Source organism: Amblyraja radiata, chromosome 14, assembly GCF_010909765.2.
Source record: "Amblyraja radiata isolate CabotCenter1 chromosome 14, sAmbRad1.1.pri, whole genome shotgun sequence".
Taxonomy (NCBI): Eukaryota; Metazoa; Chordata; class Chondrichthyes; order Rajiformes; family Rajidae; genus Amblyraja; species Amblyraja radiata.
This window is the reverse complement of record NC_045969.1, coordinates 29807921-29829770: the sequence shown is the minus strand read 5'-3', so window position 1 is coordinate 29829770 and position 21850 is coordinate 29807921. Positions and strand designations below refer to the sequence as shown.

At 43.9% G+C, this 21850-nt stretch overlaps 1 protein-coding gene across 2 annotated transcripts in view; it reads left to right on the top strand.

The window, feature by feature from the left end:
• mcf2l (MCF.2 cell line derived transforming sequence like) overlaps positions 1–21850 on the top strand; it is a 108958-nt gene that overhangs the window by 17543 nt on the left and 69565 nt on the right. For both annotated transcript variants that reach the window (XM_033032965.1, XM_033032966.1), the window contains exons 2-3: positions 4725–4805; positions 20416–20530. In XM_033032965.1, the coding sequence (XP_032888856.1) occupies positions 4725–4805; positions 20416–20530 (196 nt within the window). The remainder of the gene's footprint in view (positions 1–4724; positions 4806–20415; positions 20531–21850) is intronic.

Sequence of the window (21850 nt, the reverse complement as noted above, 5' to 3'; positions counted from 1 at the left end):
CTGCCTGGCCTGTTGAGTGTTTCTAGCAAGTAGGATGAGGTGCAGGTGCAATGGAAATCTTGCTTGCACCAGCATCATCAGCACATAGATTCAAACAAGGGTCAGGCAGCATAGCATTGTACATGGCAGGTCGTGTCTTATTAGCTTGATCGGGTTTTTTGAGGAGGTGATGAAGGTGATCGATGATGGTAGGTTGGTGGATGTTGTCGACATGAATTTTAGTAAGTTTGCAGATGTCTGGAGGGATCTCAGACTGTGAGGATGGCTTTCAAAATATACAACAAGATATAAATCAGCGACACAGTACGGCAACACAGTGGCGAGGTGGTAGAGCAGCTGTCTCGCAGTTCCAGAGACCCGGGTTCAATCCTGACTTTGGATTCTGTCTGTGTGCAGTTTTCACGTTCTCCCTATGACCACACGGGTTTCTGGTTTCCTCCCACATCCCAAAAGACGTAGATTAATTGGCCTTGGTAAATTGTACCTGTGTGTGTAGTGGTATAACTCGTGTAAACAGGTTGTCAATGGTTGGTGTGGTCTTGGTGAGATGAAGAGCTTGCTTCCATGCTGTATGTCTAAACTAAACTAAATTAAACCATAGAAATGGGTGGAGAATTGATAGATGATGTTTAATATGAGCAAGTGTTTGTAAGGGGAAAATATGCAATTAATGGCATGACCCTTAACAACATTGATGTACAGAGGTAACTTGGGGTCCAAGTCCATAACTTCCTGAGAATGACACACATAGATAGAATGGTTAAGAAGACATATGGTATGCTTCTTTCATTGCTAGGGACATTGAATATAAGGGTCAGAAAGTCATGATGCTGCTCTAGAGAAATTTGGTTAGGCTGCATTTGGAGTATTGCATGTAGTTCTGGTCGCCCCTTTGGGGCAAAGATGTGGAGGCTTTGGAAAGGGTGCAGAGGAGGTTTACCAGAATGCTGTCTGGATTAGAAGGTTTCAGCTACAGGGAGAAGTTGAATAGGCTTGATTGTTTTCTCTGGAATGTCGAGGTTGAAGGGGAACTTGATAAAAGTATATAAAATTATGAGAAGCATAAATGGGGTAGTCAGCCAGAATCTATTACCCAGGATGCAAAAGTTAAATACTATAGTGTATAGCTTTCAGGTGAGAGGGACACAATTTAAAGGAGATGTTCAGGACAATTTATTTACACAGGCGGTGGTGAGTACCTGAAACATGCTGCTGTGTTAAAGCATTTAAAAGATTTTTGGATAGGCATATGGACATGCAGGGAACGGAGAGACATGGGATATGTGCAGGTAGATAAATAATGCTCTTGGCATCATGTTCGGCACAGACATTGGGCCAAAGGGCCCGTTCTTGTGCTGTACTGACTATTTTATGTTCTCACACACCAAAAACATAAATTATACAAGACTGTGAAAAGAAAAAAGCTGTGCAAAAACAAACATAAGTGCAAAAACACAATTAGAAAACAAATCCATGGTAGTGTAACAGATGGTTGGTGATGTTCCATTGCTGAGATAGAAACATAGAAACATAGATAGGATTAGATAGGATAGGATTAGAATTATGCAGGTCGGCTGAAGGACCGATGGTTGTAGTAAAGTAGGTATTCCTGAACCTAGTGGTGTGGGACTGTGAACAAGTTAAGGAGATTTAACAAACATGAAAACATGAATAATTAATTTCAGTAAGAAGGAGCCATTAAGCTGGAACTTTGGTCTACGTTGAAGTGCCAGCAGTTATGAATTCAAATGTTGGAATGTTTGAGACATCTGTGTAAACGTGTGCAGATGTCCTAAACATGTTGTAGACTCCCAGGTGAATGATGCAGGTGAATCTGGCTACTGAACTGCTGACAGGTTAGACTTGTCTCAGGAGTGGTACATCTTTTAATTTGAATGGAGGGAAATCGGCTGCAGGGAACAAGGATAATTTACATTTATGCTAAATAATCCTTCATGTCCCAACTTAATCGATTAAAATCTGTTTTTGATTATTTTCATTCGTGTTTAGTCACGTCATGATTAATGAATATTAATGAATGTCAGAAAATTTGTGTTCAGGTAAATAAATTCTATTTTAAAAAGGTCGAATTGGTGCATTTTTGTAAAATCCCATCTTGTCACAAATGCACTTCAAGGAATGAAAACTGGCATCCTTACTACAGATATTCCAATATTGTTGACTATAAAACTTTCCTCTGAAATGATCTTGCAAGACTACGACACCTGGGTGGCAAATGTTGGTGGCAAAAGTTGGCCTTTCCATCTACACCAACATCCAATGAATGAATAAATACAAGTGTTCAAAATCCATAATAGTTTTGCTAATTGACAGAGCTGGTGGCTTGCCTTAGTCAGTTTGCACTTGGTGGTGTCAGTACAGCTCCTCCTCAGGTTATACAGGGTTCCTTTTCTGAGATCTGTTTGTAACCCAAACAGTCAGAAATGTAATATGTTACCACCTGGTAATATGTTTCAGTTCTTCTTATCGAGTCCGCACACAAGATTAGAAGTTGTCCAGCCAGAGCTGAACACACTTCTCGACATCTGCACAATGGTGTCTGTCTTGCGCTTCTTGTGCTTCTTGTGCGTGGTGGTGGAAAGTTTGGTGAAAACAGGGCTGCGATGTGAACGCTCTTTCCTTGACCCCAGTATGTTTCAGTACAAAACATTGACCAACCAAGTGTGGTTCAAATGGCCTGAGATGCCAACAAATCCATCCCGCTGGTTTCCCCAACACTTGTTAACATCCTTCGGTTGTACAGTAGTTGGCCATTTTGATTTTAAATATTAAGAAGATATTATTTGGGTATTTAGTATTTTAATTGAGTAGAAGAGTACAGCGATCTGAGAGTACATTTTCCAAATCACTTAAAATTGTTCTAACTGTGCAAACAGTTTAAGAGCTTATTTTTGCAGACAAGACTGAAAACTAATGCTACACCGACACTGATTCTTGTCTCGTGCATGCTGTGGAATGATCACACCACAGAGATGGGCTTCTTCTGAGATGTCCATACTGACCTTTTTGCCTATCTACACGTCCCATTTGTCTGCATTAGGATGGTATCCTGCTGTGTTCAACCGAAGATAGACACATAATGCTGGAGTAACTCAGTGGGAAAGGCAGCATCTCTGGAGAGAAGGAATGGGTGACGTTTCGGGTTGAGACCCTTCTTCAGACCCTGGTATCCTCTATGCCTAGCTTATTATATCTGAACCCACTACCTCTGGCAGCATGTTCCAGATATTGACGGCTGTAAAAAAAAAAGACAAACCCTCAGATCCCTTTAAAACGACTTATTTTTATCTTAAACCTGTACCCTTTTGCTTCTGATATCCCTCATATGGGAAAATATTTGGACTATCTACAATATCTATGCCTCGTAATCTAATATACTTATATCCCTCAGCTTTCTTTTGATCCTGGGAGCACGTTCAACCTATCCAATCTCTCCGCTGAACTAAAGTCCTCCAGTGCAGGAAAATCCTGGTGAATCTCCAGCACAATCACGTCCACCCTATAGTGTGGTGATCAGAATTCCACACAATAGTGCAAAGTGCAGCCTTTTGTAAAGTTGCCACATAACATCCCAACTTTTACACTCTCTGCCCCAACCTATGAAGTCAAACTTACCATATGTCTTCTCCATTCTATTAACCTATGTTTCCATATTCAGGGAACTTGTATCCCCAAGAGCCCATTGTTCATTGACACTCCTTAGTGCCCTACCATATGTCCTGCCCCTTTTTGAATCCCCAAATCATCATTTTGCATTTGGTTGGATTAAATTCTAACTGGTAGTGCTCCGCTCAACGTTACGATTGATCAATGAACTAATATGCCTTAGACAACCTTCATCACTCTCCACAACACCGTCTGTTTTTGTGTCAAATGTACTGATCATACATCGTACACTCACCTCTAAGTCTTTAATATCCATCACAAACAATAGAGATCTAGCACCAATCCCAGTGGTACACCATTTGCCAAAGATTTTCAAACAAGAAAAATATCCTTCCACTACTACCCTGCATCCTATCATCACACAACTTTTGGATATAGTTAGCCAGCTCGCCTTGGATCCCATGTGTCTTTTGGACCATCCTACAACTTGGAACCTTGTCGAGTACCATAGAGGCAACATTACCCTGCCTTCACCAATCTCCTTTGTTACCTCCTCAAAAAACTCATTCAAGTTAGTGAGACAGTATTTTCCCTGTGCTGACTATCCTTGATCAGTCTCCGCCTTTCCAAATGTACATGAATCCTGTCCTTTAGAATTTTGTCCAGTAATTTTCCTAATAGTGACATAAGAATCACCAGCCTGCAGGTACCTGACTTGCCTCTTCCATAACTACTTTGACACTTGTGCTTACTGTTTCTATGTTGTTTCCTAACTAAGACATTCACCACACATCCTAAACTAGGCTGAAGAACAACCGCTTGAATACTAGGACAATCCGCATATTGTTAAATATGGTCATTAAAATGCAAATGTTTTTTAGGCTGTATACATGGAGAATGCTTCCTCTCTGGGGAGGAGCAAAACGTGAAGTAATTCACATGTAAAAGGCACTTGGAAATCAAATAGGAAATTGAGTGAACCTATTTTTGTCCAGAGAGAGGAGAGAATGTGAAACTCAGTATTGTGTAGTTGAGGCAGCTATTGGAGATACATTTGAGGGAAGCTAGTTAAAACAGATATTTGTTTTGTTTTGCAGATCAGATCATGCATCAAGACAATCCTTTATACGCTGCTGACATCACCGAACAGCTGGCCAAACAATTTGCCTTTCGATCAGGTAATGAATCGTGTATACTCCACATCATTTCCTCATGAAGGTTTTATCCCAACACCATATGTGGAACTAAACTAAGATTCCAGTTCCTTTCTCTATTCCAGATGCAAAGACATGGATTGTAAATATTGCAACATAGCAACAAATTGCCTTTTAAAACTTGGATTTATATTAACTCCATTTATTCAGGTAACTAAATCTGAATGAAAATTTATATTTTTAGTCTTCCTAAAGCAGGGAATTACTTAAAGAGTGCCCCACTGACAGGAAGGTAAAGGAAAACTGAAAATGTTCAAACTAAAATAATAAAGTTCCGTTTTTGATTCAGAAGCATTTCTTGCAGAGAAGAACTGAATAATATTAAATAACGGCAGCAACCGATGGGTGCTTGATTTAACTAATTATGGAATCAGTGCATTTTTAGTGGGGACAATTTACGAAGGAACATGAGTGAAGTTTGTTGCAATAGTTTTACTTTATGCTTTCTCATATTTCACTATCTGTTGTTAAGTTGTATCTTTAAATGGAGCGTTGACGACACTGATCCCTGCTGAGATTATCAGGTTTATGTCTCCTAAGAGCTCCATAGTTTGTGCAGGGTAAACTGCACTAGTGATTATGTGATTGTGACTAAAATAAAGTTGGAGCCTGATGTAGCAGTATTTAGAAATTGGTGGCTAGTAGATTGGGTTGCCAGATATTTATTTTACTGCTTGATCTTTGCAAATCACTGATGAACTACAGTGACATGACGGGTAGGTCTACAAGTGGCTCACAAGAGTGTTACCGTTAACCCGAAAAGTCTGAGAACTGCGAGTCACAGGAAGCTTAGATAGGAATCCTCTGCAATGTGTATCAGTTATATTATTTTCCTTTATTCAAAAGGCTTTTATAAGCACAGCTAACTCAATTTCGCAAAATCTCTTAGTGGTGTGGGTGAGGTTTCGGGCCAAAAGTTGAGGGGAGGGATTTGGAGGTAGGAAAAGGCCAGAACTAAGTAGGGCCGGCAACAGATGACCAAGGAAGGGTGGAGCTAACGGTGGCCCATTGTTGGCTGGGGAAGAGGTGGTAAAGAGATACAAGGATGTGAACGATGAAACCGATAGGACGACTAGGGAGAGGAGGAGAGATTTCAGGGGTCACTTGAAATTGGGGAAATTATTGTTCATACTGCTAGGCTGAAAGCTGCCCAAGCGAAAGATGAGGTACTGTTCCTCCAATTTGCATGTGGCCTCACTCTGACAGTGGAGGAGGTCCAGGACTATGAAAGGTCAGTATGGGAAGGGGAGTTCAAATGTTTGGCACACGGATCACATATGTCAAGGTGGTCTGAGCGTGTGTTCAGCAAAATGATCACCCAGTCTGCGCTTGGTCTCGCCAATATGTAGGAGCCCACATCGAGTACAATGGATACAGTAGATGGGGTTGGAAGAGGTGTATGTGAACCTCTGCCTCAGCTGAAAGGACTGTGGGGACCCTGGATGGAGACAGGTATTGCAGTTGCACGGGAAAGTTCCTGGGTGGCGTTGGTTTCGTTGGGAAGGGATGAGTGAACCAGGGAATTGCGGAGGGAACGTTATCTGCGGAAAGTAGAAAGGGGTGGAGATGAGAAGATGTGACTCATTGTGGGATTCCATTGGAGGTGGCAAAAATGTTGGCGGTTGATGTGTTGTATGCAACGGCTGATGGGCTGAAAGGTGAGGACTCGGGGACTCTGTCCTTGTTGCGACTGTGGGGAGGGGGAGAAAGAGCCCAACTACGGATACAGAGTAGATATGTGTGAATGCCTCATCTGTGATAGAAGAGGGGAACCCCAGTTCCCGAAAGAATGAAGACATTTCCGATGCCCTGGTATGGAACATCTCATCTTGGGAGAAAATGCGGCGGGGACGGAGGAATCTGGGAGTAGGGGATAGATTAATTGCAGGAGGCAGAGGTGGAACTATGAGATACAGAAGAGACACATGTGGGGGCCTCATCTGTGATATCTCCGACAGTCCTTTCAGGTGAGGCAAAGGTTCACTTGCATCTCCTCCAACCACGTCTTTAGTCAGAGGGCAGTTAATCTGTGGAACTCATTGCCACAGAGGGCTGTGGAGGCCAAGTCAGTGGATATTTTTAAGGCACAGATAGACAACTTCTTGATTTGAACGGGTGTCAAGGATTATGGGGAGAAGGCAATAAAATGGGATTAGGTGGCAGAGATCAGCCATGATTGAATGGCGGAGTAGACCTGATGGGTCAAATGGCCTAATTTTACTCCTGTAACTTGTGAACTTGTTTACCGTATCTCTTGTTCTCTGTGTGGGCTCCTATATTTCGGCAAAACCAAATGCAGACTTGGCGATCGTTTTATCTAAACACCTACTTCCAGTCCGCTTTGTTCTAGGTGATCTCCCGGTTGCCAAAGATTTTAACACCCTTCCCATTGCCATACAGATCTTTCTGTCCTGTGCCTCCTCCACTGTCAGAGTGAGGCTACACGCAAATTGAAGGAACAGCACCTCATATTTTGCTTGGGCAGCTGGCAACCCAGCGGTCAATTTCTCTAATTTCAAGTAACCCCTGCATTCCCTCTCCCCACCTCCACCACCCTAGTCATCCTACTAGTTCCACTTGTATCCTTGTATCCCTTTGTTATTACCTCTTTCCCAGCCAACAATGGGCCATTATGTGCTCTACCCTTCCTTAGTCATCTGTTGCCAGCTCTACTTTGTTCTGGCCCTTTCCTACCTCCAATTCCCTCCCCTCTACTTTAAGTCTGAAGGGTCCCAACCTGAAACATTGCTGCCTGACCCCCAGAGTTATTCCAGATTTTTGTGTCTGTCCGATATACTGTAAACCAGCATCTGCAGTTCCTTTTTCCATCTATCACTTGCCAGACTTTGCCCCGCCCCAACCTCTTTTCCAGTTTTCTCCCCCCCACCACAATGTCTGATGAAACAACATCTATCCATGTTCTCCAGAGATGCTGCCTAACCTGCTGAGTTACTCCAGCACTGTGTCTTCTGATTGGTACGTTCTGTGAAAATGAAGCTCCAAACAAAACTTCATGCAAAGTTCTCAAAACCATAAAATATTCTTTAAGCAATTTGCATGTTGTTTGGTTGCTGTATCTTGCTGCTTCATATGGACAAGTGCTTCTAAATGCGAATAAAACATCACGAAGAACAGTAACAACAACACCTGAGACACACTTTCCTAATCCTGGAGGATTGTTATGTGAATTCTGGACTAATCTTCTGTACATTGCCCTGAACAAGCCAAAAGAAAAATCATAAAATGAATGAACAGACTATTTTATTAATTTACTTTGAACTATATAGATGATCAATTATATCAACTTTAAAGATCCACCTATCACTCCCATGCCCCCCTCTCTTCCAGCTTTCTCCCCCCCCTACTACAATCAATCTGAAGAAAGGTCCCGATTTGAAACATTGCCTAACCATGTTCTCCAGACATGCTGCCTGACCCGCTGAGGTTCTCAAGCACATTATGTATTTTTTAAAGATGGGGTGGTGGATAAAAATACCCCACTGGATAGGGAGTAATTGCAGAAATACATCCAACTAAAGAAAGCAACTCCACCCATTTGCCTGCAGTAAAACCTATTTGGACTGCTTCAACTTATCGAGGAGTGACAACACTGATCCTTCAGACCCTCCATATCCTTCATTTGCTGAAGGTATATGGCACCAATCATTGCCATACGTTTTGGCATTCTTTCTCTTGAAATGAAGTAAATGACCTTGCAAGGCAACAGTTTTAAGTTGTAAGGAGAGGTTAAGGAAATCTGTGAGCTAAAGTTTTAATGATCATGAGAGGAATTAATGAAACTTGAACAGGATAGTGTTTCACTAAAGGTTTCAAATGCCAGTGGCTAGAAGTTAAAAGTGGAGTAGTCAGTAATATGTGGCTGAAATAAAAACTTCCCCCGTATATCCATGCACAAAGGTATTCAACAAAAAGTTAAAAGGTACAGTGGTTGTTTTGAACAATTTGACTTCAATTTATATAATGCCTTGAATGTATTGACAATACCTCCTGTATATAGTGTATCCAATAATACTCGGCACCAAGGACATAATGAAATCACAGTACAGACTCCGGAAGTGGCGGTGCTGCCCAAGCAGCTGCGGCTCACCTGCAGTCTGTCTGTCTTTTCTTTTCTTTTTCTCTTTTGTCCTGTTGTTTAGTTTATTTCTTTTATTTTAGTTGTGTATGTGTGGGGGGGTGGGAGAAACTGTTTTTGGTCTCATCCTTCGGGGGGGTTGCAACCTTTTCTTGTCGTATCCCCCCGTCTCCGCTGAGGCCTAATCGCGGAGCTGTCGTCCTCGAACTGGGAACGACCTCGAGGCTCCGGAGGCAGAGCCAGGACTTTCCAACGCGAGGCTGGCCGACTTCGGGGCTGTGGTGACGTTGCGGCGGCGGCAACCCGACCGGAGCCTCGGAGGCTCGGCCGCGGGCCCAGTGGACGACAACATCGGGAGCTCGCAGGTCCCAGGTTGGTGACCGGTTCTCCGGAGCTCCTGCAATGACAGCTTCGTCCGCTGGACTGGAGGGTGGCAGCTTTGGCAGCTTCGACCGCCCCGGGCTGCGGAGTTTGAACCAGCCCGTTTGCGGAGCTCGGATGTGGCCGCTGGACTTACCATCACCCGGCGGGGTCCCAACATCGGAAGCCTGGATCGCCTCAACGCAGAGGGAGAACAAGGAGGGAAGAGCCAAGGACTTTAAGACTTTTGCCTTCCATCACAGTGAGGAGGTGCCTGGTAGACTCACTGTGGTGGATGTTAAACTGTGTTAAGTGTGTGTTTTGTTATTTTATTCTATGTTATGACTGCAAGGTATACAATTTCGTTCAGACTGAAATGTCTGAATGACAATAAAAGATACTTTACTTTACTTTACTTTAGATAGTCAAGAAGCTGAAATTGGAACAGTGCAGTGATCCTGAAAGGGAGTTAGGCTGAAGAATATTATAGTGGTTGCGAAGAATGAGGCCATGAAATGATTAAAGTACTAACTTGGGGGCGGAGTCTGTCAATTTGGGTCACGCAGTCTGTCAATTTGTAGGTCAACAACAATTTGTGATGTGTTATTCGGACATTTAAGTATTAGAATGTAGGGAAAGGTTTTCAAGATTACAGGACATCAACTGTGCAGTTGATGGGCGGCAATGTGGTGCAGCAGGGAGCCACAGTGGCATAGCGGTGAAGTTGCTGCTTTACAGCGACAGAGACCCCGGTTCGATCCTGAATATGGGTGCTGTGTCTGTACAGAGTTTGCACGTTCTCCCTGTGACTGCGTGGGTTTTCTCCAGGTGCTCTGGTTTCCTCCCACACTCCAGAGATGTGCAGGCTTGTAAGTTAATTGGCTTCGGTAAAATTGTAAATTGTCCTTGGTATGTGGGATGGCGACAGTGTATGGGGTGATCGCTGGTCGGCAAGGTGGGCTGAAGGGTCTGTATCTCTGCTGTATCTGAAGCCTTAACTCGTGGGATCCATCCGGAAGGCCATTTAAGTGGGGATTTTTGAACACAGAACAGTACAGTGCAAGAACAGGCCCCTCGACACACAATATTTGTGACAAACATGATGCCATGTTTATCTCCTCTGCCGGATCCATCCATTCACCTGCATATCAATGTGCCAATCTAAAAGCTTCTTCAACACTATTATCTGCTTCCACCAGCAGTGATGGCACCAACCACTCCCTGTGTTTTAAAAAATACTTATTTTTAACTTTCTCCCACTGTGCTAAACACTATGCCCTCTAGTCTTTGACATTTCTACCCTGGGCAAAGTTTCTGATTGTCTACCCTATCAATGCCTCTAATAAATTTATATAATTCTATCATATTTTTCCCTCAATCTCCAATCCAAGTTTGTCCAACCTCTGCTTATAACGAATGCCATCTGATCCAGGTTGCATTCTGATAAACATCTTATGCACCCACTCCAAAGCCTCCATAGCCTTCCTGTAATGGGGCCACCCAAACTGCACACTAAACTCCAAATGTGGCCTTACTAAGTTGCAACGTGACTTCCCGATTCTTCTACGCGATGCCTTGACCGACTAAGGTAAACAAACTATACACCAGTCCCCACATCTTCTCTCTCACTTCCACCCAGGAACATGCAGCAGCCAATGCAGGTGAGACAAAGGTACACGTGCACGTCTTCCAATCGCGTCTGTTTTATTTGGTGCTGATAGGTAACAAAATTCAAATTTTGCCTTTCAGAATCCCTAATACTGTAATTGTCTACTAGCTATGGGAGTGAGACTCTGCTGTTTGGTGGGGTGGGCTGGCACGTGGAGAACATGTTGAAGACTTTGGCGGTATTGGTATTGGTTTATATTGTCACGTGCACAGAGATGCAGTGAAAAACGTTACTTCATCAGAGAAAGGCTGGCAGGGTTTCAGGAAGGTGGTGGCTGAGAACATCAGAGGTGAACTCTAAGGTGGGGAAGTAAACAGGAAGTGACTTCTAAGAGAGAAACACTAAAGAAGAAAACTACATAAAGAAGACACATTTCTCAGACTCCCCGCAATGGCCTGAGTATGGCCAGAACCTTATACTAACAATGAAGCTTTGTTTCAGTCTTCAAATTTCTCCCTTAGAAGTCACCAGCACCTTGTACCTGTGGTAGGATTTCTGGCAAATGACACCACTTGACAGCATAGTGCTAATCCACTGACTTCCCTGTTTGAACATAGTTAGTGCACAGTGATGACGGCAACAAGTTCATTCATAGGCTTCAGTTCTGAACCCAAAATGGTCCACTGAACTAGTTTGAGACCATAGTTTGAGAGCTGAAAGCTGTTTAAAAATCATTGGAGTCCTTTCAACTGGTCAGAGGCATCAAACTCTACTAGTAAGACAGATAAATACAGCACAACTGATGGTGAGATTCCACTGGAGATATTTCAATCCTCATGTCGGTCATGGGAGTAGAGCCAATGAACCATGAAATTGAAGATGCGTGTGGATTGTGAAGAAGGCAGAGAATGGTGTCATATGCCTCTGCCTGCAGCCTACATGTTTGCTTTGTGCCTGGCGTATCAGCAGATTCAAGCTATGAAACAAAACAAAATTGGCCTTTCCAGAAAAGGATTAATATAATGTCTTCTCTCAACCATAAACTCATTGCTTTTCATCATTGCATAGCATCAATGTATACCCATTTAAAATGTTATACAATGCAGATCATGCGCAAGCTGTCTCCAGGTAACAACCAGAAAAATCACTTGCTATGATAACTATTTATCCAATGCATTGTAATGAATGTACAAAAGTACATAAGACTGGTAAGAAACAACAATTACCGTGTTTCCCGGCAATGAAGACGAACCTGCGTCGAAGATGCACCCCCATTTTGAGTTGCTAAATTTAGAAAAAAGGCTGACGGGACATAGAATTTTTCACGCTCAAAAAAAATAAAAAATAAAAAATAAAAATAAAGAAAGTAACAATTCAATTTGCCCAAGGCTTCCAGATCTCCTCCATTCTGAATGACTGAATGGGTGGGGGGTGGAGGGTGACGGCAGGTGGAGAGATGGTGGGAAAAACGGGAGCACACAAGTTGAATCAGTTGTGATCTTATTGAATGACAATACTAGTTCAAGGGACCTATTTAGGTTACTCGCGCTGACACAGGAGTAAGCTCCACCGCCCGCTGTCCTGTTGTCCATCGCCCGCTCTATGATCTTTGCTCTTGAGCTGGTCCCCTCGCTGTCCGGTCTCCAAGCCAGGTCTAAACTAGGGATTACAAGAATTTCAAAACTAATACCTGGAGTATTGTGTGCAGTTTTGGTCCCCTAATTTGAGGAAGGACGTTCTTGCTATTGAGTGAGTGCAGCGTAGGTTTACAAGGTTAATTCCCGGGATGGCGGGACTGTCATATGCTGAGAGAATGGAACAGCTGGACTTGTACACTCTGAAGTTTAGAACGATGAGAGGGGATCGCATTGAAACATATAAGATTGTTAAGGGCTTGGACACACTAGAGGCAGGAAACATGTTCCCGATGTTGGGGTAGTCCAGAACCAGGGGCCACAGTTTAAGAATAAGGAGTAAGCCATTTAGAACGGAGACGAGGAAACACTTTTTCTCACAGAGAGTGGTGAGTGTGTGGAATTCTCTGCCTCAGAGGGCGGTGGAGGCAGGTTCTCTGGATGCTTTCAAGAGCGAGCTAGATAGGGCTCTTAAAAATAGCAGAGTCAGGAGATATGGGGAGAAGGCAGGAATGGGGTACTGATTGGGGATGATCAGCCATGATCACATTGAATGGCGGTGCTGGCTCGAAGGGCCAAATGGCCTACTCCTGCACCTGTTGTCTATTGTCTATTTTTGTGCCTTATTTTTGGGTAAAAAATAGCATCTTCATTGCCGGGAAATATGGCACTCCAAATGGAGAGAAGATAGGTACTGCCGCAAACCGCAACAAACCTATGTCAGACCTTTGAATTTAAAATTGTAAGAACTTGTTTACATGAAGAAGTGGCCATAAATTGGGTATTCTAAATCCAATATACAGGGACAGTCTATATATTGGGTTACTGGGCCTGGGTTCAGATCTACATGGTAACTAAGGGATACCATGGTTGCCTTGGTTACCATTTATATGCAACTGCATGCAGTTGCAGTTCATGGGAGCAATTCTAATCCAAGCAACAAATAAACTGTGTCACTGGCTGTTTGAATCCGTTAGTTTATTTGTTTGCTTCACCAACGCACTGAAAGCATTTTACTATTTATAATATGTCGGTTTCTGTAAATATGACTGTGATGAAGCCAAAATAAAGTCGACGGACTTGGTCGAGATTCAGTCAAGATTACAAGGCAAGATTTCTGAGGATGCGACAGTCTCTCGATCAGTTTGAATGATAACTGTTAAAAATGTGAGGTGGTGCACTCTGATATGTCAAACTAAGGTAGGACATAAAGTAAATGGCATAAACCTGGAGAGTGCTGTAGAATAGAGAAATCTAGAAGTGCAGGTGCAATGTAGTGAGTACTACATGCGAATGCAGTGAGTCAGGTGGACAATGTGCTTTAAAAAGTGCTGGGCATGCTTGCCTTGATTGGGAAGGGTACTGAGTACAAAAGTTGGGACATGGTGATGTAGCTGTATGAGATGTTGTTGAGACCACACAGAGTACTGCATGCAGTTCTGGTTGCCCAGCTGTTGGAAGGATGTTATTAAGTTGGCAAGAATACAGAAGAAATTCACCAGGATGTCATGTGGACTTGTGGATGAGTTACAGGGAGAGGCTAGATAGGATTTGGATATTTTTCTTTTGAGCAGACTGAAGGGTCGGTGGGGTGGGGGTGCTGCGAGTTGGCTGCCCAGCCAGCAGCGTGTTTGTTATTGCTATTTTTTGGGGGGGTTTTATGTGTCTAGTGTTGGTTTGGGTGTCTCTCGGTGTGGCTGTGTGGGGCGTGGTAGGGAGGGGAAAGGGGAGAACCATTTTCAGTCGCCTCCTCCACGGAGAGGCGACTTTTTCCATGTCACCTCCCTCCCGGCCTATCACCATGGATTGGAGTGGCCTTTCTCGGAGTCGGGCCAGGAGCATCGGCAGCAGGCGCATCGTGGACTTTCCATTGTGGAGCGGGTGAACCCTTGCCGGGGGTCGCCAGAGAATGCTGGCCTGGTGACTTTGGCATCATGGGGCTGTGGTCACAGTGAAGAATGCTGTGGTGGATGCTTGTGTTAAATTTTATTGTGTATTGTGTGTTCTTTTTAAGTGTATCGCTGCTGGCAAATTCATTTTACTGCACCTTCAGGTAAAAATTGACTTTGACTTTGGGTAACCTTATTGAGGTGTGTACAGGATCGTAACAGACGTGAATCAAGTGAAGGCTTAGTCTTTTTCCCAGGGTAGAGGATTCTAAAGCCAGAGGGCATCTTTAATCTCTGCCTACTCCATTCTGGGGTACCCACTAAGACCACTATTATCTCTGTGCCAAAGTAAAACAAGATCTCATGCCTTAATGAATACCGTCCAGTGGCTTTGACATCCACTATCACAAAGTGCTTTGAGGGACTGATTATGGCACACATTAAATCAAGCCTACCAAGCACCTTTGATCCATTGGCCTAAGGCAGGCAACGCCATTGTAGTGGGAGACTCCATTGTGAGAGGTACGGACAGGGGTTTCTGCGGCAACAGACGGGATGCGAGGATGGTGTGCTGCCTTCCTGGTGCCAGGATCCAGGATGTCACGGACAGAGTGCAGAAAATCCTCAAGGGCGAAGGTGAACATCCGGAAGTGGTAGTGCATGTCGGCACAAACGATGTCGGAAAGAAGGGGATGAATATTCTGCAGCGTGACTTTAGAGAGCTCGGAAAAATGCTGAAAAGCAGGACTTCCAGGGTTGTTATCTCCGGTTTGCTTCCAGTTCCTCGTGCTGGCGAGAGCAGGAACAGGGAGATACGGGACCTGAACGTGTGGCTGAGGAACTGGTGCACGGGGCAGGGATTTAGATTCTTAGATCACTGGGATCTGTTTTGGGGTAAGGGGGAACTGTACAAAAGGGACGGATTGCATCTTAACAGGTGTGGGACCAGCATTCTGGCAGGCAGGTTTGCCACTGCTACACGGGTGGTTTTAAACTGAATAAGGGGGGTGGGGTGTCGAATGGGATAGTGGAGGATGGAGTTAAAAGGAAAGGGTTTCTTAAATGTGTGAGCGTAGAGACAGAGGGGTGTAAAATGAGGGTAGAAGCAATAGATAGCAATGTGAAAAGTAAAAGTGGCAGGCCGGAAAATCCAGGGCAAAAATCAAAAAGGGCCACTTTTCAACATAATTGTATAAGGGGTAAGAGTGTTGTAAAAACAAGCCTGAAGGCTTTGTGTCTCAATGCAAGGAGCATTCGTAATAAGGTGGATGAGTTGAATGTGCAGATAGCTATTAATGACTATGATATAGTTGGGATCACGGAGACATGGCTCCAGGGTGACCAAGGCTGGGAGCTGAACATCCAGGGATATTCAATATTCAGGAGGGATAGAGAGAAAGGAAAAGGAGGTGGGGTAGCGTTGCTGATTAGAGAGGAGATTAACGCAATGGAAAGGAAGGACATTAGTTTGGAGGATGTGGAATCGGTATGGGTAGAGCTGCGAAACACTAAGGGGCAGAAAACGCTGGTGGGTACAGGCCACCTAACAGTAGTAGTGAAGTTGGAGATGGTATCAAACAGGAAATTAGAAATGCGTGCGACAAAGGCAAAACCGTTATAATGGGTGACTTCAATCTACATATAGATTGGGTGAATCAAATTGGCAGGGGTGCTGAGGAAGAGGATTTTTTGGAATGTATGCGGGATAGTTATCTAAATCAACATGTAGAGGAACCAACGAGAGAGCAGGCTATTTAAGACTGGGTATTGAGTAATGAGGAAGGGTTAGTTAGCAGTCTTGTTGTACGTGCCCCCTTGGGCAAGAGTGACCATAATATGGTTGAGTTCTTCATTAGGATGGAGAGTGACATTATTAATTCAGAAACAATGGTTCTGAACTTAAAGAAAGGTAACTTTGAGGGTATGAGACGTGAATTGGCCAAGATTGACTGGCAATTAATTCTAAAAGGGTTGACGGTGGATATGCAATGGAAGACATTTAAAGACTGCATGGATGAACTACAAAAATTGTTCATCCCAGTTTGGCAAAAGAATAAATCAGGGAAGGTAGTGCATCCGTGGATAACAAGGGAAATCAGGGATAATATCAAAGCGAAGGATGATGCGTACAAATTAGCCAGAAAAAGCAGCATACCGGAGGACTGGGAGAAATTCAGAGACCAGCAGAGGAGGACAAAGGGCTTAATTAGGAAAGGAAAAATAGATTATGAAAGAAAACTGGCAGGGAACATAAAAACTGACTGCAAAAGTTTTTATAGATATGTGAAAAGAAAGAGATTAGTTAAAACAAATGTAGGTCCCTTGCAGTCAGAAACAGGTGAGTTGATCATGGGGAACAAGGATATGGCGGACCAATTGAATAACTACTTTGGTTCCGTCTTCACTAAGGAAGACATAAATAATCTGCCGGAAATAGCAGGGGACCGCGGGTCAAAGGAGTTGGAGGAATTGAGTGAAATCCAGGTTAGCTGGGAAGTGGTGTTGGGTAAATTGAATGGATTAAAGGCCGATAAATCCCCAGGGCCAGATAGGCTGCATCCCAGAGTACTTAAGGAAGTAGCTCCAGAAATAGTGGATGCATTAGTAATAATCTTTCAAAACTCTTTAGATTCTGGAGTAGTTCCTGAGGATTGGCGGGTAGCAAACGTAACCCCACTTTTTAAGAAGGGAGGGAGAGAGAAAACGGGGAATTACAGACCAGTTAGTCTAACATCGGTAGTGGGGAAACTGCTAGAGTCAGTTATTAAAGATGGGATAGCAGCACATTTGGAAAGTGGTGAAATCATTGGACAAAGTCAGCATGGATTTACAAAAGGTAAATCATGTCTGACGAATCTTATAGAATTTTTCGAGGATGTAACTAGTAGTGTGGATAGGGGAGAACCAGTGGATGTGGTGTATCTGGACTTCCAGAAGGCTTTCGACAAGGTCCCACATAAGAGATTAGTATACAAACTTAAAGCACACGGCATTGGGGGTTCAGTATTGATGTGGATAGAGAACTGGCTGGCAAACAGGAAGCAAAGAGTAGGAGTAAACGGGTCCTTTTCACAATGGCAGGCAGTGACTAGTGGGGTACCGCAAGGCTCAGTGCTGGGACCCCAGCTATTTACAATATATATTAATGATCTGGATGAGGGAATTGAAGGCAATATCTCCAAGTTTGCGGATGACACTAAGCTGGCGAGCAGTGTTAGCTGTGAGGAGGATGCTAGGAGACTGCAAGGTGACTTGGATAGGCTGGGTGAGTGGGCAAATGTTTGGCAGATGCAGTATAATGTGGATAAATGTGAGGTTATCCATTTTGGTGGCAAAAACAGGAAAGCAGACTATTATCTAAATGGTGGCCGACTAGGAAAAGGGGAGATGCAGCGAGACCTGGGTGTCATGGTACACCAGTCATTGAAAGTCTGAAGAAGGGTTTCGGCCCGAAACGTCGCCTATTTCCTTCGCTCCATAGATGCTGCTGCACCCGCTGAGTTTCCCCAGCAATTTTGTGTACCATTGAAAGTGGGCATGCAGGTGCAGCAGGCAGTGAAGAAAGCGAATGGTATGTTAGCTTTCATAGCAAAAGGATTTAAGTATAGGAGCAGGGAGGTTCTACTGCAGTTGTACAGGGTCTTGGTGAGACCACACCTGGAGTATTGCGTACAGTTTTGGTCTCCAAATCTGAGGAAGGACATTATTGCCGCAGAGGGAGTGCAGAGAAGGTTCACCAGACTGATTCCTGGGATGTCAGGACTGTCTTATGAAGAAAGACTGGATAGACTTGGTTTATACTCTCTAGAATTTAGGAGATTGAGAGGGGATCTTATAGAAACTTACAAAATTCTTAAGGGGTTGGACAGGCTAGATGCAGGAAGATTGCTCCCGATGTTGGGGAAGTCCAGGACAAGGGGTCACAGCTTAAGGATAAGGGGGAAATCCTTTAAAACCGAGATGAGAAGAACTTTTTTCACACAGAGTGGTGAATCTCTGGAACTCTCTGCCACAGAGGGTAGTCGAGGCCAGTTCATTGGCTATATTTAAGAGGGAGTTAGATGTGGCCCTTGTGGCTAAGGGGATCAGAGGGTATGGAGAGAAGGCAGGTACGGGATACTGAGTTGGATGATCAGCCATGATCATATTGAATGGCGGTGCAGGCTTGAAGGGCCGAATGGCCTACTCCTGCACCTAATTTCTATGTTTCTATGTTTCTATTGCTGTTTGCCTATCTACACAACAGGTCCAGGGCTGATGTCATCCAACTGGCACTACACTCATGCTGGAACATCTGGATAAGAAGGACACCTACGTCAGACTCCTATTAATAGACTACAGCTCTGCTTCCAGTACCATTATCTGAACCAACCTCATCTCCAAACTTGTGGAACTTAAGAAGGCACACCCCTCTCTAACTGGATCCTTGACTTCCTGACCAACGGATCACAATCAATGAGGATAGCGGACAAAGCATCCTCTACGATCGGAGATTTCCACAAGGATGCGTTCTCAGCTCCCTACTGTAATCCTTATACATTCATGACTTTGCAGCCAAATACCAATACAACCCAATTTACAAATTCGCAGATGACACTACCGTAGTGGGCCGGATATCAAATAATGACTAGACATTAGGAGTACAAGAAGGTGACTGAGAACCTCATAACCTGGTGCCAAGACAACAAACCTCTCCATCAATGTCAGCAAGACAAATGAGATTGTGATTGACTTCAGGAAGCGGAGTAGTACACACACCCCAGTATACAATGAAGGCGCTGAAGTAGAGATGGCCGCAAGCTTCAAGCTCTTAGGAATAAATATCACCAGCAAATTGTCCTGGACCTCATCACAGCAGGGTTTGGCCTGGATAACTGCATGTGACCAGACGAACATTAATGCCTTGCATTAACTTAATTAAATAGGGTAGGGACAATGGACCAGTGTGGATGCCATGCATTTTACTAGTGTAAGTTCATTTGCGCAGCTACAGCACCAGATGAAGAGGCGCTGATAGGTGTTCAAGGTGTCCAACAAAGGCACAATGATTTTTTTCCCCAGCAAATTTAAAGGGCTTCCAATGTAGTGAAATAAAATGAACAAAAAAGCCAAGGTGAATAGCAATGCCAACATACTTGAAGGCACCCTGGTGAGAAGATCGTGTCTTAAGCAAGTCAATCAGAATCATTGCATTGATTATGGGAGGTGGTTGCAATTGACTGCAAGGTTTGGACCTGTCAATGTGGACTGTTGGTGACTGATGTCAGGGCTGATGATTGTAATGGTTGACAACTGGTGGACAGAGTTGATGACTGTAATGGTTAAAAAATGATTGACTGGGCTCATGATTGTTATGGTTGACATTGGATTGACAGGGCTGCTGACCATAGAGGATGGCAACTGGTTGTCTGTGAAATGTTGGTTGGCATGGCTGGTGACTGATTGGCAGGGATCATGATTGCAGTGGCTGGCAACCAATTGATGCGGCTGGTGATTTACAATTGTTGTGTTTGTAACGGTTGGTGATTGTAATGGTTGTTAAAACATCATCAACTGTGGTGGGTATTTGCAGGAGCCAGTGGTTTTAAAGGCTAGTGATTGTAATATAACCCCAGAAAAATGCTGTTATCTGCAGATCAAAATGACCACAGGAATGAAGGGACTAATATAGTGTAATATATGTCATTACTATAAGCATTTTCAATTAAAATAGAGAGCTGCAAAAGATGTCCCACACTGAGCACTCTAGAGGACTAGAGGATATGGAAGTGATGAGCACATGGAAGGAAAAGGACACACTGTATGAAGATGGATACATACAGACAAGAAAGCAAAGAAATATCGACCAGTGTTGCTAAGGTGTATTCATGGACGTTGCTTAACTGCAATTTTGGTTCAGTTCCATCGGTATAATCACCTTGCTTTGTTCAGATCAATGTGAACGGTTTGGATTAATGATAATGTACGAATATATTCTTCCTTGCAGGTGGTCGAGGAGAAGGTGGGTGTCCAATTATAACCTTTCCTGAATATCCTAACTTCACTGATATCCCTGAAGAGGAATTCCAGAATGTTGTTTCCTATCTGACCAGCATTCCAAGGTAAGGCTCAAGTATTTTCCTCCAACATTGTGACATGCAGTTTATGTGCATTTTACCTCAGCATCTGTCTCTCAACCTCTCCTTGCCTTTGTTAACACAGTCAAGCCCTTTGTCTCGTGCTTACTCCGGAATTGCTATCCTGTCAGGTCACATGAGCTTTACACTTCTGCACGTCACCCACTGGTTTGTTTTTCCAGAGGAATATCATGTGACAGTTCAGGGTTAGGCCTTTCCCCACCTGAGCTAATACTAACATTGACTGGTCCATGGCCTTTCCAATTCTATGGACTTGCCGCCACCTACTGGAGACCTTTGGCATTGTGGAAGAGGAACAGGGAATTGAAACACCAGCTAGATACAGTCATCAGTTGATTGTGCAGGTACACAAAAATGCTGGATAAACTTAGCGGGTGCAGCAGCATCTATGGAGCGAAGGAAATAGGCAACGTTTCGGGCCGAAACCCTTCTTCAGACTGATTGTGTCAGTTGATTGTGCAGTTCTGGCCACCCCATTACAGGAAGGATGTGGAGGATTCGGAAAGGGTGCAGAGGGAGTTTACCAAAATGTTGCCTAGCTTAGAGTATTTCAGCTACAGCGAGAGTTTGGATAGACTTGGATTGTTTTCTCTGCAATGTTGGAGGTTGAGGGGAGACTTGATGGAAGTATATAAACAGGGCTGCCAACATTGGGTGAGAGTTGGGAGTGAGAAATTGCGAGAGACCAAGCCCGAGGGAGTATAGCGACCGGGGGGAGGAGAGTGTCCCCCTCCCATTGGTATGGAACATTTGCATTTTTCAGCTTGAAATTGTGCAATATGGTGCATACTATAGCGAGTCTTTTAACCACCACTTGAATGCAATATATATGCTTTAAATTGGATTGGAGCGTTTTTGAAAGGGGGGAGGCTGTGCGATCACTGGACACTGGCCTTGGGGGTACCCGGTGAGGGAGTGGAGCAACCGAGTGGGGAGAGGGTGTGGAAGAAGGGTGTCCCCCCTCCCAGGGTAGGAACTTTTTGAAATTTGTATTAAAATCATGTTTTAGTGCACTGTAGAAGTATGATTTCAATGTTTTTTGTATGAAGTATTTTTAAGAGGTAACTTTTTAAGGGGTAACTTTATCCACACAAAGGGTGATGGGTGTATGGAACAAGCTGCCAGAGGAGGTAGTTGAGGCAGGGACCATCCCAACATTTAAGAAAAAGTTAGACTGATACATGGATAGGACAGGTTTGGAGGTATGGACCAAAAGCAGGTGGCGTAGCTGGGACATGTTGGCGGGTGTGGACAAGTTGCACCGAAGGGCCTGTTTTCACACTG